Here is a 16,435-nt window from a genome sequence, read left to right on the forward strand (position 1 = left end):
AAATTGCATTCAAAGAAACAGAAAATAAAGTTTAGAGCTCAGGGAGAGGATTTTTAGAAAAATATTCGCTCAGAAAATTGCAATAAAACCCCAGAAAAATGATTTTGTTTTCTGTGATACAGGAAGTTCCAATCCCGCAAAAGCAAAATTATGAGTGAGTTGCCCTGGGAGGTAAGAAAAATTCTAGTTGGTTAATTACTCAGGTTGCAGCCACTGTCTAGAGGACAAAGAACTGTATGCAGTTGTGTAGAATACCTATATCTGGCCACACCCCAATGTCAATCTCTTGGTAATGTTTGAGTTGTTGGTTGGGTCAATGCTGCCTTAGTAAATCCCTCAGATCACCCTTTCACTGCGGAGGTTATTGAAAGTTTCTGAATTTTCCTTTAAAATAATCTTAAGTAACATTTAATACATTAATACATGCCATTGAATTGTCCTGACAGATTACAAGTACTGCCAGTTGTGGCTCAGTGGGTAGCACTCTTGCCACTGAGTCAGAAGTCCAACTTGAGAGACTTGGCACAAAGGCTAGGCTAAAACTCCAGTGCACTGCTGTCTTTTGGATAAGGCATTAAACCGAGATGCCACCTGGTCTCTCAGATGGATGTAAAAGATCCCACCCACTATTTAGAACAAAAGCAGGGGAGTTCTTCTTGGTGCTTGGCCAATATTTATCGCCCAACGAACATAATTTAAAAACAGATTATCTGCTCATTATCATTTTGCTGCTTGCGGAATTTTGATGTGCAAAAATTGCCTGCCATTTCCTACATTACAATAGTGATTACAATTCAAAAACACTCCTTTGGTTGTAAATTGGTTTGGGACGTCCTGAGGTTGTGAACAACGCCATATAAATGTAAGTCTTTTGCGCTTTCTTAGATAAACACAAGAAGTTCCAGAACCTGATCAAGAAGTTAAATAATTACTCTGTGGTGAGGCATCTTGGAGTCCAGGAATGCATTTTACTGCTCTCTCAACGTATGACCAAGTACCCTGTGTTGGTGGAGAGAATTATTCCGAATACTGAAGCTGGCTCGGAGGATCAGGAAGAGCTGATCAAGGTGTTGCTTCTAATAAAGGACAAAATAATGCAGGTGGACGAGAAGGTGAGCGTAGGTGAGAAAGCTCAGCGTTTGAAGGAAATTGTGAATCGAATGGAACTCAAGTCGATAGCCAAGCTCAAGAATGGACATGTTGCGAGATGAAAAGTTTTCATTTCCCTTGAAAATCAGATTTTTATTAGAGGCGGCCGATCTGTAATGCCAATTTTCGCACTGGCAGCAAGTTGAAAATCTACCCCATAGTCCCTTGAGTGAAATGAATTTGGGGCAGTTTCAACTCAGGTTCTAACTGGCATCAATCCCTAGCACAAAACCGCCCTCAACTTGACACTCTCACTTTTAGAAGGAGGAGGAAAGTCTAGTTCCAGGCGATGAAAAATGGGAAATGCATACTGGAACAGGACATTTATGGGATTAGAGTTAAGGAACACCGTTGGAACAGGCTGGATGCTAGATTACATATTAGTGATGATCGTCATTAATTTGGCTGGAAGGAATTAACCTGATTAGTCTTGTTCCACTTTAAAAGTACTGATCAAGAATAACATGTAATATTGTGCATTAATGTTAACTACTTATATTTTGATAATAAACTGATGAGTTCCAGTCCATAATGAGTCTTTCTCCCTGGATCCAATTACTGGTTTCAGAGTGCGCTGGATTAGGGCCAATCAAGAGAGTTTTATTTGTACAGATCTGATTACTGCATCTCTTACGGTCTGGAATAGAGCCAGTCTTTAGTGGGACCTGTCTCTACAGGCTGATCATACACACCCATCATCTCTTTTCTCTGGAACTTCGTAGTGCTGGTGTTTTATGTTTGTGCTTTCTTGTATATACATGTTCCAAAACTGAACTGGTTAACCCATAATCTGTAAACACATGCGCAAATATTTTTCACATTGACTTCACAGTGCCCTCATTCTGTTACTACAATAGCTGTATCTGCTGTGAGAACAAATTTTCCATGGAACTAGAAATTCTCAGGAAGGATCATTCAGATGGCTAGGTGTAGTGTTGTAGTAAATATTTTATGAGGAATTTCTTTGATCAACATTTCTAGTCAAACTGTAAACACATTAATATAAGAGGTTTGCAGCTTTGTTGACCAGATGAAATCTTCATTGACATATTTATCGTGTTACTATACTGAGTGATCAGAGCAATCATTCCCTCTAATCCTTTATATTATGTATAGTAAAAGGAGAGGAGAATTATCAAAATAAATACCAAAAGTATTAAAATGGAAAGTACTGGAAATGTACAGCATAGCAGTCAGTAGCTGAAACATGGAGTTATGTTTTTGGATGAAGAATATAGAGCAGACATAACAAATAGGATGATGAAGTGATGAAGCTGTTAAAAAGGAATTTGGAATCCTAGGTTTTAGAAGTAGGTATGTATAGTATAAAAGCAGAGGTAATACTAAATCTGTATGAGTTATTGCTTATACCTGTTATGAACGTCTTATTTTAGAAAGGATACCAAGACTATGGGGAGGTCCTGCTAAGATGATACTAACAAGGAGAACCTTGAGTTATGAGGAAGACTACAGAAACTGAGCTCCTTTTATCAAAAAGATTAAGAGGAGGTCTGATAATGGTGTTCACAATTCTGAGAGGTTTTGATGAAGTGAATTGGAAAATGTATTTTCATTGTGACTTGGTGAGGGCACAGCTTAAAGATTAAAATGAAGGAAGGGATTAGGAGAATTTATTTTTGTACGGGGGGGGGGGGGGGGGTTGTTAGTACATGAAATGCTCTATTGGAAACAGTCTGAATTCATAAGTTTCAAAAGGGATGGAGCTAAAAATCTAAAAAAGAAAAGAAATAAAGTATTATGAGGAAAGGGCTGGTCTCCTTCTCTGCCGTAAAACTTATTCGGGCCTAATTTGGATTGGGCGCGCATTGGGTGACTGATGGGCGGAGCGATTGCAGAGTCCACCCAATGGCACCAGTGTGAGGCTCAGACCATTTTCACAGTTGGGCCTCATCTTTATAAGAACATAAGAAATAGGAGCAGGAGTAGGTGATTCAGTCCCTCAAGCCTTCTCCGCCATTCAATAAGATCATCTTCTACCTCAAATCCACTTTGTTGCCCTATCCCTATATCCCTTGATTCATCTAAAAGGCTGTCTATCTTAGCCTGAATATATTCAATGAGAATCCACAGCACTCTGGGATAAAGAATTCCAAAGGTTCACAACCCTCTGAGTGAAGACATTTCTCCTCATCTCAGTCCAAAATGGCTGAGTGCTTTTCCTGAGACTACAATTTGCCAGCACTCAATGTACGATGACAGGCGGGGGGAGGAAGGGGGCATTGGTAGCTCCTCCATAAAGCTCAGCTGGAAGTCTAAATGTAAAGGGAGTGGGGGCAATCCTGGGGGAGGAGGGGTTGCGGTGGGTGGAGCAGGGGAGGGGTGTGCAGTGCACTAAGCTACTTGCAGCAAGTGGAAGATTTCAGAGGGGTCGGGATGGGCAATTTGTGGGGTTAGGGGCCTACAAATGGCAGAGGACTCCACTTAAAGTACTTGAATAAAGAAAAACCTGTTTTGGTGAAAGAACTGTCTTCCTATTTTGAGCCTCAAAAGGTGAATGAAGCAAACCTTGGGTAATTAAAAGATAGATTTTGTCTGCCACCTGCCCAAGTTTTGAGCATGAATGGGGTGGTAAGCAAATGAAAATCAACTCTATGATTCTAACAACTGCAGAAATCTGATATATATGGAACTAACCTGACAAATTCTCTGGAGTCTGGAGTCCCAGTTTGAAAATCTATTCGCTAGATTAAACCAAAGAGATATTGCTGCTGCAATTCAATGGTATGCGAGGACATCAAGACTTATTAGGTGCTAATTCATTCCAACAATTATGCCAATTAACTAAAGTATTTTAGAAACAATATAACTAAAGTGAGATATTATTAAATTGTCTTAGAATCTAGCCTGTGTATTATAATGGTAATGTACGTACATCAGTTATTTATCTTTTTCTAACGGACATAGTATCTAAACAAAAATCACAAACCTTCATGTTGACAAATTCGTGTGATCTGGCCCCACTGAGTTTCAGAAAATAATCCAGCAGCAAGAGGTTTCCTTCCTGAACGGTCAAGTGCACCACTGTTTTATTGCTTTTCACATCCTGTTTACATAAAACAAAACGGTTAAAATATGCATTTGCATTCCAAATCTTGCAGTGAAGCCTTTTCTTAAGTGCTACAAAGGAGTTGTAGTGTACTGGTACTTCAGAGCATCAACCTGGCTCAATTGGTAGCATGCTGACCACTGAGCTGTGGGTTCAAGCCCCACTCCAGCACTTAAACTGTGCAGTACTGAAGAAATGAGGTTTTTTGGAGATGCACCTAAAAGGTCCATGTCACAACACAGAGAAAAGGTTAGAATTTCTGTCACGGCGTTCTTCATTAAATTACCACCATCAAACAAAAATGAAGTGACCATTTGGCCCAGTTCTGATTGTAGAACCTTGCTGTATGCAAATTGACCACTACGTTCTGCCCATGTAATAGAAGTGATTACATTTTAAAAGTAATTAATTCATTGTGAAATGCCTCAGAGATTTTGAGGACATAATAAGCTGCCATATAAATGCAATTTCTTTCTTCTACCTCTCTTTTTTCTCAAAATGTAGCATGTCCCTGATTACAGTCAGACCCCTTGCGAAGTTGTCTGGTGGAAATGAAGTATTTTTTATAGGATGGTGGAGAACCTTTAGAGAATAGCTGAACTCAGATTGCTGTCATTGATCGTGTTGTAATTAGTTATAGAGCAGTAAAACATAGTTGTGGGAGCAGACTGCCTATCTGGCTTCTTGCAAAGGTGTGCAGGATTCACAAAAAGAGGGACAAAATAACTTTAGAAAATGGGGTACCAATGAAGATGTACAAACATAAGTAATCTTCATGAAGCCCATATAGCTCTTCTATAACTAGTTTAAAATTACTGCAATTACTTTGTTCCGATGCAGGCAGTTCAAACTAAATCAAAAATAACTCAATATAAAATTATGGTTGGGGTGCTTCCCAAGGACATTAGCCTTCTGTACTCATCACCACATTGTATTTTGGTTCAGTTAGGTGTAGGCTCATTCATCCCAATAGTGAAAAACAGAAGACACATATTGGAAATTATATCTATGATCTCTTCTCAATTCTCTTTAGCATTTCACAACAAGGATAGTGGGGAGATAACTGCTGTCCAGATATTTGCCTGTACTACTCTTGATACTCCATTCCTAGACTAGGCAACCATAGCATCCCTATGTTGTCTCAACTGAGGTAAGGTAACTGAACATAGACTGGAGATTGAACCCAGAACCTTTCTGGTCTATGTGGCTTAGTCCTGCCAGCTGAGAAATTGGAGAATCCTTCCTCTCCAATAACATGTTTGACAATGGAAACTTGATCTGTGAAAGTCCTTCCTCTATGTGGCTCAGACACTGATGCACCAGTAAACTATGCCCTTTTACAAGCTCATTTAAAACCTCTAACATACAAAAAGGCAACCTAGAGAAGACTAGCAAGTAGGAGTTAGGATACTATCATGTAGTGCTTATACTTACATACATAGAGTTACATAGAGTCTACAGCACAGGAACAAGCCATTTGGCCCTACTGGTCTATACCATTTAAAAAAAATTTGTTCGTGGGATGTGGGCATCTCTAACAACACCAGCATTTATTGCCCATTCCTAACTGCCCTTGAGAAGGTGGTGGTGAGCTGCCTTCTTGAACAGCTGCAGTCCTTGGGGTACAGGTATACCCACAGTGGTGTAAGGAATGGAGTTCCAGGATTTTGACCCAGTGACAGTGAAGGAACAGCGATATAGTTCCAAGTCAGGATGGTGTGTGGCTTGGAGGGGAACTTGCAGGTGGTGGTGTTCCCATGCATCTGCTGCCCTTGTCCTTCTAGGTGGTAGAGGTTGCGGGTTTGGAAGGTGCTGTCTAAGGAGCCTTGGTGAGTTGTTGCAGTGCATCTTGTAGATGGTACACACTGCTGCCACTGTGTGTCAGTGGTGAAGGGAGTGAATGTTGAAGGTGGATGGGGTGCCAATCAAGCGGGCAGCTTTATCCTGGATGGTGTCAAGCCTCTTGAGTGTTGTTGGAGCTGCACCTATCCAGGCACATGGAGAGTATTCCATCACACTCCTGACTTGTGCCTTGTAGATGGTGGATAGGCATTGGTGAGACAGGAGGTGAGTTACCCACCACAGAATTCCCAGCCTCTGACCTGGTCTTGTCGCATTTATGTGGCTGGTCCAGTTCAGTTTCTGGTCAATAGTAGCCCCAGGATGTTGATAGTGTGGGATTCAGAGATGGCAATGCCATTGAACATCAAAGGGAGATGGTTAGATTCTCTCTTGTTGGAGATGGTCATTACTTGGCACTTTTGTGGCGCCAATGTAACTTGCCACTTATTAGCCCAAACCTGGATATTGTCCAGGTCTTGCTGCATCTGGACATGGGTTGCTTCAGTATCTGAGGAGTCATGAATTGTGCTGAACATTGCAGCAGTATTTTGCTTTTATTTTAGAGGGACCTATGTGTCTGGTGAAGCCCTCCACCGGCTCTACTTCAGGGTTACCATGACTGAAGCCTCTGCTGCATGGTCTAAAGGAAGTGTTCAGCCCAGTAGCGCTGGAGTGGTTTTACTAGGCAACTCCCAGAGTGAGGGAGGGAGCTCGACTTCAATTTATTAGTACCCCAGCTGTCTATATTTGCACAGTGTGAAACATAAATGAGCCAGCTCTTGAAATAGCCGCTAGAGTGGGTGTAACTGTTAGGCACTTCACTGTGGGCATCTGGAAGTTTGTTCGTTCTTTTAATTGTACTGTTAATGAGGTCCTGCAGGGTATTGCTGAACAAAGAATTGGATCAGTTTTAAGACTACAAGATACAGACAGCTAATGTCACCAGCTCATAATCCTGCCTTTTTGTTCCTCTTTTTCTTTTGGGCCTCCTTATCTCGAGAGACAATGGATACACGCCTGGAGGTGGTCAGTGGTTTGTGAAGCAGCGCCTGGAGTGGCTATAAAGGCCAATTCTGGAGTGACAGGCTCTTCCACAGGTGCTGCAGAGAAATTTGTTTGTTGGGGCTGTTGCACAGTTGGCTCTCCCCTTGCGCCTCTGTCTTTTTTCCTGCCAACTACTAAGTCTCTTTGACTCGCCACAATTTAGCCCTGTCTTTATGGCTGCCCGCCAGCTCTGGCGAATGCTGGCAACTGACTCCCACGACTTGTGATCAATGTCACACGATTTCATGTCGCGTTTGCAGACGTCTTTATAACGGAGACATGGACGGCCGGTGGGTCTGATACCAGTGGCGAGCTCGCTGTACAATGTGTCTTTGGGGATCCTGCCATCTTCCATGCGGCTCACATGGCCAAGCCATCTCAAGCGCCGCTGACTCAGTAGTGTGTATAAGCTGGGGATGTTGGCCGCTTCAAGGACTTCTGTGTTGGAGATATAGTCCTGCCACCTGATGCCAAGTATTCTCCGAAGGCAGCGAAGATGGAATGAATTGAGACGTCGCTCTTGGCTGGCATACGTTGTCCAGGCCTCGCTGCCGTAGAGCAAGGTACTGAGGACACAGGCCTGATACACTCGGACTTTTGTGTTCCGTGTCAGTGCGCCATTTTCCCACACTCTCTTGGCCAGTCTGAACATAGCAGTGGAAGCCTTACCCATGCGCTTGTTGATTTCTGCATCTAGAGACAGGTTACTGGTGATAGTTGAGCCTAGATAGGTGAACTCTTGAACCACTTCCAGAGCGTGGTCGCCAATATTGATGGATGGAGCATTTCTGACATCCTGCCCCATGATGTTCGTTTTCTTGAGGCTGATGGTTAGGCCAAATTCATTGCAGGCAGACGCAAACCTGTCGATGAGACTCTGCAGGCATTCTTCAGTGTGAGATGTTAAAGCAGCATCGTCAGCAAAGAGGAGTTCTCTGATGAGGACTTTCCGTACTTTGGACTTCGCTCTTAGACGGGCAAGGTTGAACAACCTGCCCCCTGATCTTGTGTGGAGGAAAATTCCTTCTTCAGAGGATTTGAACGCATGTGAAAGCAGCAGGGAGAAGAAAATCCCAAAAAGTGTGGGTGCGAGAACACAGCCCTGTTTCACACCACTCAGGATAGGAAAGGGCTCTGATGAGGAGCCACCATGTTGACTTGTGCCTTTCATATTGTCATGGAATGAGGTGATGATACTTAGTAGCTTTGGTGGACATCCGATCTTTTCTAGTAGTCTGAAGAGACCACGTCTGCTGACGAGGTCAAAGGCTTTGGTGAGATCAATGAAAGCAATGTAGAGGGGCATCTGTTGTTCACGGCATTTCTCCTGTATTTGACGAAGGGAGAACAGCATGTCAATAGTCGATCTCTCTGCACGAAAGCCACACTGTGCCTCAGGGTAGACGTGCTCGGCCAGCTTCTGGAGCCTGTTTAGAGCGACTCGAGCAAAGACTTTCCCCACTATGCTGAGCAGGGAGATTCCACGGTAGTTGTTGCAGTCACCGCGGTCACCTTTGTTTTTATAGAGGGTGATGATGTTGGCATCGCGCATGTCCTGGGGTACTGCTCCCTCGTCCCAGCACAGGCATAGCAGTTCATGTAGTGCTGAGAGTATAGCAGGCTTGGCACTCTTGATTATTTCAGGGGTAATGCTGTCCTTCCCAGGGGCTTTTCCGCTGGCTAGGGAATCAATGGCATCACTGAGTTCCGATTTGGTTGGCTATATGTCCAGCTCATCCATGACTGGTAGAGGCTGGGCTGCATTGAGGGCAGTCTCAGTGACAGCATTCTCCCTGGAGTACAGTTCTAGGTAGTGCTCAACCCAGCGGTCCATCTGTTTGCGTTGGTCAGTGATTATGTCCCCCGATTTAGATTTGAGGGGGGTGATCTTCTTGATGTTTGTTCCTACAGCTTAAATTTCCTTACTCCTCTTCTCTCCTGAGGGCACTGATTTGCTGCTATAACTTAGCTGCAGTTGCTGCTATTACTTAGTTCATGTACATGTTTATACAAGTCAGCCTGTCTTTGTTTAAATAGCATTTTATATCATTCTCTGTGACTTTGTGACAGTAACGTGGTGCAGCATGAACTAGGACACTTGCATTGGTGACTCTGGACCTGTGCAGGCTGATTTGTCAACTGCAGTCTGATTGGAACTAACACTGGAAATGTAACTTATGCAGTAAAGTGGAAATACTTAGTCTCACCTGTGGTCCAAGTTCTCCCTAAACAAGAGATCTATCAACACAGGTGATCTTTTGGAGCCACTATTAAGTTTTGGAGTAACGTTGGTGCTCCTGAGCCTAAGCCTAAGTGATCTATTCACCTGGTCAACCAAAATAAAAAGACAGATTGTGTGGAGTTTGCAAGTTCTCCCTGTGTCTGCGTGGGTTTTCTCCGGGTGCTCCGGTTTCCTCCCACAAGCCAAAAGACTTGCAGGTTGATAGGTAAATTGGCCATTATAAATTGTCACTAGTATAGGTAGGTGGTAGGGAAATATAGGGACAGGTGGGGATGTTTGGTAGGAATATGGGATTAGTGTAGGATTAGTATAAATGGGTGGTTGATGTTCGGCACAGACTCGGTGGGCCGAAGGGCCTGTTTCAGTGCTGTATCTCTAAAAAAACATTGTGCAATCATCAGCAAACATCCCCACTTCTGACCTTATGATGGAGGGAAGGTCATTGCTGAAGCAGCTGAAGATGGTTGGGCCTAGGACACTACCCTGAGGAACTCCTGCAGTGATGTCCTGGGACTGAGATGATTGACGTCCAACAACCACAAATATTTTCCTTTGCGCTAGGTATGACTCCAACCAGCAGAGAGTTTTCCCCCTGATTCCCATTGACTCCAGTTTTGCTAGAGTTCTTTGATGCCGTACTTGGTCAAATGCTGCCTTGATGTCAAGGGCAGTCACTCTCACTTCATCTTTGGAATCCAGCTGTTTTGTCCCTGTTTGGACCAAGACTATAATGAGGTCAGGAGCTGAGTGGGCCTGGTGGAACCCAAACTGAGTGTCAGTGAGCAGGTTATTGCTGAGTTAATGCCGCTTGATAGCACTGTCGATGACATCTTCATCAGTTTGCTGATGATCGGGAATGGACTGATGGGGCTGTAATTGGCCGGGTTGGATTTGTCCTACTTTTTGTGCACAGTGTTAATGTTGTCGCTGTGCTGGAACAGCTTGGCTAGGGGCGCGGCCAGTTCTGGAGCACAAGTCTTCTGTACTATTGCCAGAATGCTGTCAGGGCCCATTGCCTATGCAGTATCCAGTGCCTTCAGCCATTTCTTGATATCACATGAAGTGAGTTGGATAGGCTGAAGACTGGCATCTGTGATGCTGGATAGATCACCCACTCAGATGCTCCCATAAGCCTCTTCCCAGTTGTACTAGACTAATAACCAGGTGAATCCAGGTGCCAACATAACAAGTTGTGAACTTGAATCCTATCCATTTGGCAATTTGTTCCAGGTTGACTTTTAATGTTGTTTAAAAAACAATCGCTATTTAAGAGGCCTTCTCAGCTCAAAATTAGGAATAGACAATAAATATGGTAATGCCCACATTCTGAGAATTAAAAAAATAGGAACAATTGGTGCAAAAAATTATTGTTTCTATGGGATATTTACTCAAAAGTAATGTGAAAGAGTGAAGAATATCTTTTTTGTTTCTTTCATGGGGGAATACACACAGAATAATAAAAGTGATAGAGCAAAGCATTCTTGTATATATAAATAAGTAGTAATGTAGTAATATACACATTTATTTTTGGACAACGTCTGTGAAAGAGTTAATCAAATTGTACTTTGTTGTACAGTGAGGCAATTCTGATACACAAGTTACCTGGCTGGTTATTAAGGCTCCCATTTCAATCAGAAGTCTGATGCAGGACTGCAGTTGTTCAGCTTTGTACTGTAGCTCATCCTGCCTCTGCGGCAACAGGGTATGATCAAAGCATAATTCCCGAAAAACAGAGTTATGAGAAATGACAGCACAATGCAAAGGAGTAAGCCCTGAAACACAAAGGAAAACAAAGAATAATCCTCTGGCAGACAGACTAGCAACAAATGGCTTCTGTTTGTTTCATCCTGATAATTAGTTATTTTGTAACTGATTTCCTGTAAGACAAGTACTTTCGCAGGCCTCCATTCTATACTAATGCTTTCTATATAAACATATATATAAACATGGCCTTCACAGCCATAAGCAAAGGTGCACCAATAGAAGACACCCCACCTAAGTGGCTTGTTTGCTGCATATCCATCATCTTTTGTAGATGGAAGTATGCCAACCATATATAAACATTGTATTATGAGAACAATAGAACGTTTACGGCACAGAAAGAGGCCACTTGGCCCATTGTGTTTGTGCCACCTGACAAACGATCCATCCAGTTTAATCCCACCTTCCAGCATTTGGTCTGTAGCCCTGCAGATTATGGCACTTGAAGTTCATATCCAGACTCTTTTTGAATGAGTTGAGGGTTTCTGCCTCAACTACCCTTTCAGGCAGTGAGTTCCAGACCCTCACCACCCTCTGGGTGAAAAAAGTTTCCTCATCTCCCTTCTAATCTTTCTACCAATCACTTTAAATTGATGCCCTCTAGTCACTGACCGCTCTGCTAAGGTAAATACCTCCACTCTATCCAGGCCCCTCAAAATTTTGTACATTTCAATCAGATCTCCCCTCAGCCTTCTCTAATTTAAGGAGAACAACCCCATCCTATCCAATCTTTCCTCATAGCTGCATTTTTCCAGTCCTGGCAACATCCTCAGAAATCTCCTCTGTACCCTCTCTAGTGCAATTACATCATTTCTGTAATGAGGTGACCAGAACTGCACACAGTACTCAAGTTGTGGCCTAATCAATGATTTATACAGTTTATACATTAGTAATTAGGCAGATAAAGATTGAAACCTATTCTAGTCAAGTTGCTCTTGGAGCATTCCAATGAAAGAGCATTCATTTATTGATTCTTGTTATCTTATGTTTTATAGAATTGTTTCAGGGAGGCCTGGACAGTCAAGTACTGTGTGTGTTATCTCAGGTGAGGAAGTCAAACAGCTGGCTGCTAGGCTGAGACAAAGACTGTGATTGTTGGAGGCTATTCAGGAGAACAAGGATAGTTAGGGAATAGGGTGTATTTTTAATGTATTTATGGAAGATGCAAAGCTTAGATTATTAGAACATTCTCGAAGTGGAACAAGACATGCTTAAGGCAAGTTCTACATTCCTTAGGAACTGAATTGTGATTTATGTGCAAAGTAATCTGGGATGTAGCACGCTCCATTTGATAATGAACCCATTTACCAACATGCATGAAACATTAAGCAATATCATCATATTATGATCTCTCTGATGAAAGGGCAAATAAAACCCTGACAGACTACACTAAATACTACAAATCAAGTTTGCAAAGGTGCAATAAGATTAACAGAAGCAAAAATAAAGAAGATAGTTATTTTGTAACTGATAGCAGGCAATATCTAACTTAACCAACAGTATCTTTCAAAACAATAATATTTCAAAACTCTAACACCTCTTGATACTAACACTCTCAATTCGGACTTGGCATCTGTGAGGAAAAGTATTAGGTGAGACTGAGCCCTACCGAGTTCTCATTATAGTTGGAAACTCGTGATTGAGCAAAAGCATATCATATGCCGAGTTTCAAACCTCTTCAGGCTATAGAACTGTCATTCAAAATAGACTACTGTGGTGGAAGAAAAGCTTGTGGTCCATTGAAGGCTTGGCATAATAGCTAATGAAATCTAGACTAGTTGTTTGGTAGTATAGAACTTGAGTATTGTTGAAAATAGAGACATTTTGTCGAAGCTTTTTGTCTTTCACTCATCAGGACAACCCGCAAGAATACCAATGTAAGGGAAACAATAAATTTATACTGTATAAGAAGTGAGTGCTGATTGGTTGGCAAGTGGACTCTGATTGGTACTGGCGTTGCCATGGAGAATGCACCAGTTTATGGTGACTAACAGTTAACTGCCGAGCTTTGTTTGAAATTTAAACCAGGCAGCTTGACTCTGATTCGTCAAGGCATTGCCCTGAGAAATGAACCAGTGAATGGCTGTCACTTATTTTGTTGGGTTTCATTCACTCAGCCAGAGTTTTAAAAAACTCATAAAACCACTCAAGTGTTAAGAATTGTCTATTGAATGGCTGTATAAACAAACTAGAAAAAAGGCACTTGAAATACCTGTATACTGAGCATCACACTGGTATTGAAATTCATATATCACATTACTCATTTGTGTGATAGGCAGAACATCTTTTTGACATATAGGCCATACGTCCCAAAGACTGGCGGATCATATCAAACAATAAGGCCCTTCTGCTATTTGCAAGGTACAGGCTGTACCCAACCAGCCCATGCTTGCAAAACTCAAAACACAGTGTCCAACATTAGATGTGATTCCGCAATTGGACAACATTTGCTAAATAATACTCAATGTGCTAAGAATTACGCTGACAACCAATTTAAGATTGTCAGTCGGGCTCGCAGTGTGGCACATTTGCGCATACTGGAAGCTACATATATTAATACACAGGGCCCTGTTCTTTGCAGACAGAAAGAACATGTACACACGATCAAGATCAAGATCAAGATCGGCGCAGGCTTGGAGGACCGAATGGCCTGTTCCTGTGCTGTACTGTTCTTTGTTCTTTGTTCTTTGTTCATATTGTGCCTGTTTCAGCTGAACAAAATAGGCTGCGTTTGCTGAAAACGCAACAACTAGGTGGCACTGCAGTGGCACATGCGCAAATGCAGCCTGTGCCACTAAAACGTCACTGTCTGCGACGTCAGGCAGCTGCCAGGACGAAAGATGGCGCTGCTCAAATAATCACATGAAGGCAACCTAAACACATGGCAGCACACAATGGCCGGCGGGAGTGAGCGAGCGGGCCGGGGAGGGAGTGAGCGAGCGATGGGGGGGGGGGGGGGGGAGGAGGAGGTCTTTAGCCACACTCTCCCTGCTTTCCCCAGCCCTGCTTCCCCCTCGCTTGCCCCACCCCCACTCTCTCCCCGCTTCCCCCACCCCTGCTCTGTCCCCGCTCTCTCCCCACTTCCCCCACCCCCGCTCTCTGCCCATGTTACGCGATGATGCCATCTGCGCATGCGCCAACCAGTCCTGGCAATACAGAACGCAATGCATGCACAGAGAGTAGGAGCCAATCTGCGTATGTGCACAGATTGGCGCAGTATGATGACGTCAGCTGCCGGCTGCGTTGTCAATAATCACTTTGCCCTATTAAATCACTCAAGCATGAAGGGTTTTAGTTCACTCAGCTAGAGTTTAATTGGACAGCTGTGTAAACAGAACTTAGTGCTGGAAGCTAGACGGACAAGTTGCTGTTGTCAAGCAAATCAGCCAAGAGAGTTTCTTAAAGGGAAAAGTAGGACATAGTCACAAAGGAAGTTCTTCAAGCAAGTCTAAAGCAAAACAACAGCAGAAATGGATACCAATTTTCCCAACATGAACTATCCCAGTTCCAACTGTTCAAACAGAGAATGCCGTTATGCTTCAAAGAGCAAGTGATGGTAGAACCAGAGAAGCAAGCTGTAAAAATAATGATAGCGATTGGAAATGAGTGATTGCACAGAATCAATATCTCTGGATTATTTGAACAGGACCAGAAAGATCCCGCTAAGATATGGAAAGTGCTGGAAGATCAGCTCCAATTGAAAGTGAATTTATAAATTCACCGCCTAGAATTGATGTCTACAGGCAACAGCCACAGGAATCAATAGACCAGATGCTGTAGCAAGGGCAACGTATGTGACTTCTCAGAAACTAAGCTGTCAGGCCGAATAATGGGAGTTGGTAATCATATCAACCCATTGAAGCATTTCAGAAAGACCTTTTGGTGAAAAAGAAAGGTCACAGCATTGATGCACCACTGAAAGATGACAGGAAATACGAAGCCATTGTAGCTGGACATCAGCACCTGCATGGGCTCACCTATGCAGGAAATCTGGCTCTAAAGATGCAGCCAGAAGCCAACACGAGCCAACAGAAGACAGGCACAGCAACAGAGCAACAGGGCAACAGCGGCAAGGAAAGCGCCACAGACCTGCATAAATGCAACTCGGTACACAAAGTCAACAGCAAAACTGACCTGGGACAAGACCCAGAGAGAAGCAAGTCTCAGTCAGAGGATGAGCAAGCATTCTACATTGTAAACCTGACACATCACATTGATGAAGTCCAACAACTAGAATCTTTCACCACCATCAACATCACGTGCCCAAAGAAAGCTGGCAAACACACACTCAAGGTCAAGATTGCCACTGGTGCTAGTGCAAATATCCTACCAGTCTGAATCCTCAAAGATACGTACCGGAGTCATTGGAGATGATACAACTGACATCTGCCAAACTATCTGCGTACAATGGGTCACCTATCTCTTGCAGTGGCACATTAACAATGCAATGCAGATATGGCAAGCCGGCTTGGAAACCACAAATATTCTACCTGGTAGACACGAGCGGACCAGCAGTATCAGGACTACCAGCGTGTAAGGACATCAACATCATAACGACCCACGAGAGCATTGCCAAGGGGAAATCTCCAAGGACTGGAACCTGCTCGCAGATTCCGACCAGCATCAAACGGTGCAGTCTGGAAACCAAGCAACAGCACATCCATGCCGCGCCTTCACTTCTGCTCTATAGAGAACCGCCAGCACCACAACGAGCCAGAATGGACAGGTATCTCCATGAGACCAAAAACTCTTCCCCAACAAGTCCTCAACCTTGAACCCCAAGCCTTCAGACACAAAGGATAAGGAGAGGCAAAGGTCACGCAATGTCCTGGCGAGGCACAGGAGGAATGAATTGAAGCATTGTCTGTTAGCTCTTCGAGATGAGGTGCTGGAACTTCCCAAGAATGACAAGACTTCAAAGATGGTCATCTTGAGAAAAGCAACAAAGTACGTTATTAGGCTGAAAGCAGAGCAACAGAAACTGAATGCAGAGAGGGAGAAACTTCAGAAAGAACAACAACAGATGAGACACAAAGTTCCTGAGCAAGAGTTGTCAAACTACCAAGACAACCTATGGACTTTTTAGCCTCTATTTGTAAAGTTCATAATCTCTATACATGTGTAAATAATTTTGATGTTATCTAATGCTATATATTTTCACTATTAGCATATCTTTGGAAAGAAGTGTGATGTTGTGTGATTGCCTTTAAGAGTAATGTACCTTTAAGATTTTAGTATGCTAATGAGCTGAGTACCAGGATGCAGTCATGTGACTACATGCCAGTCTCACTCTGCTACTGTAACACCAAAAGGCAAGTCCTATTAATAGA

General features: G+C 43.1%; 1 protein-coding gene across 4 annotated transcripts in view; it reads right to left on the reverse strand.

Moving 5' to 3' along the window:
• LOC137381435 (NF-kappa-B inhibitor delta) overlaps positions 1–16,435 on the reverse strand; it is a 145,921-nt gene that overhangs the window by 13,855 nt on the left and 115,631 nt on the right. For all 4 annotated transcript variants that reach the window (XM_068054023.1, XM_068054025.1, XM_068054026.1 and 1 more), the window contains 2 exons: positions 10,947–11,116; positions 4,097–4,213 (listed from right to left, as the gene is read on the reverse strand). In XM_068054023.1, coding sequence (XP_067910124.1) covers positions 4,097–4,213; positions 10,947–11,116 — 287 coding nt within the window. The remainder of the gene's footprint in view (positions 1–4,096; positions 4,214–10,946; positions 11,117–16,435) is intronic.

The sequence above is a fragment of the Heterodontus francisci genome, chromosome 22 (genome assembly GCF_036365525.1).
Source record: "Heterodontus francisci isolate sHetFra1 chromosome 22, sHetFra1.hap1, whole genome shotgun sequence".
NCBI classification, from domain to species: domain Eukaryota; kingdom Metazoa; phylum Chordata; class Chondrichthyes; order Heterodontiformes; family Heterodontidae; genus Heterodontus; species Heterodontus francisci.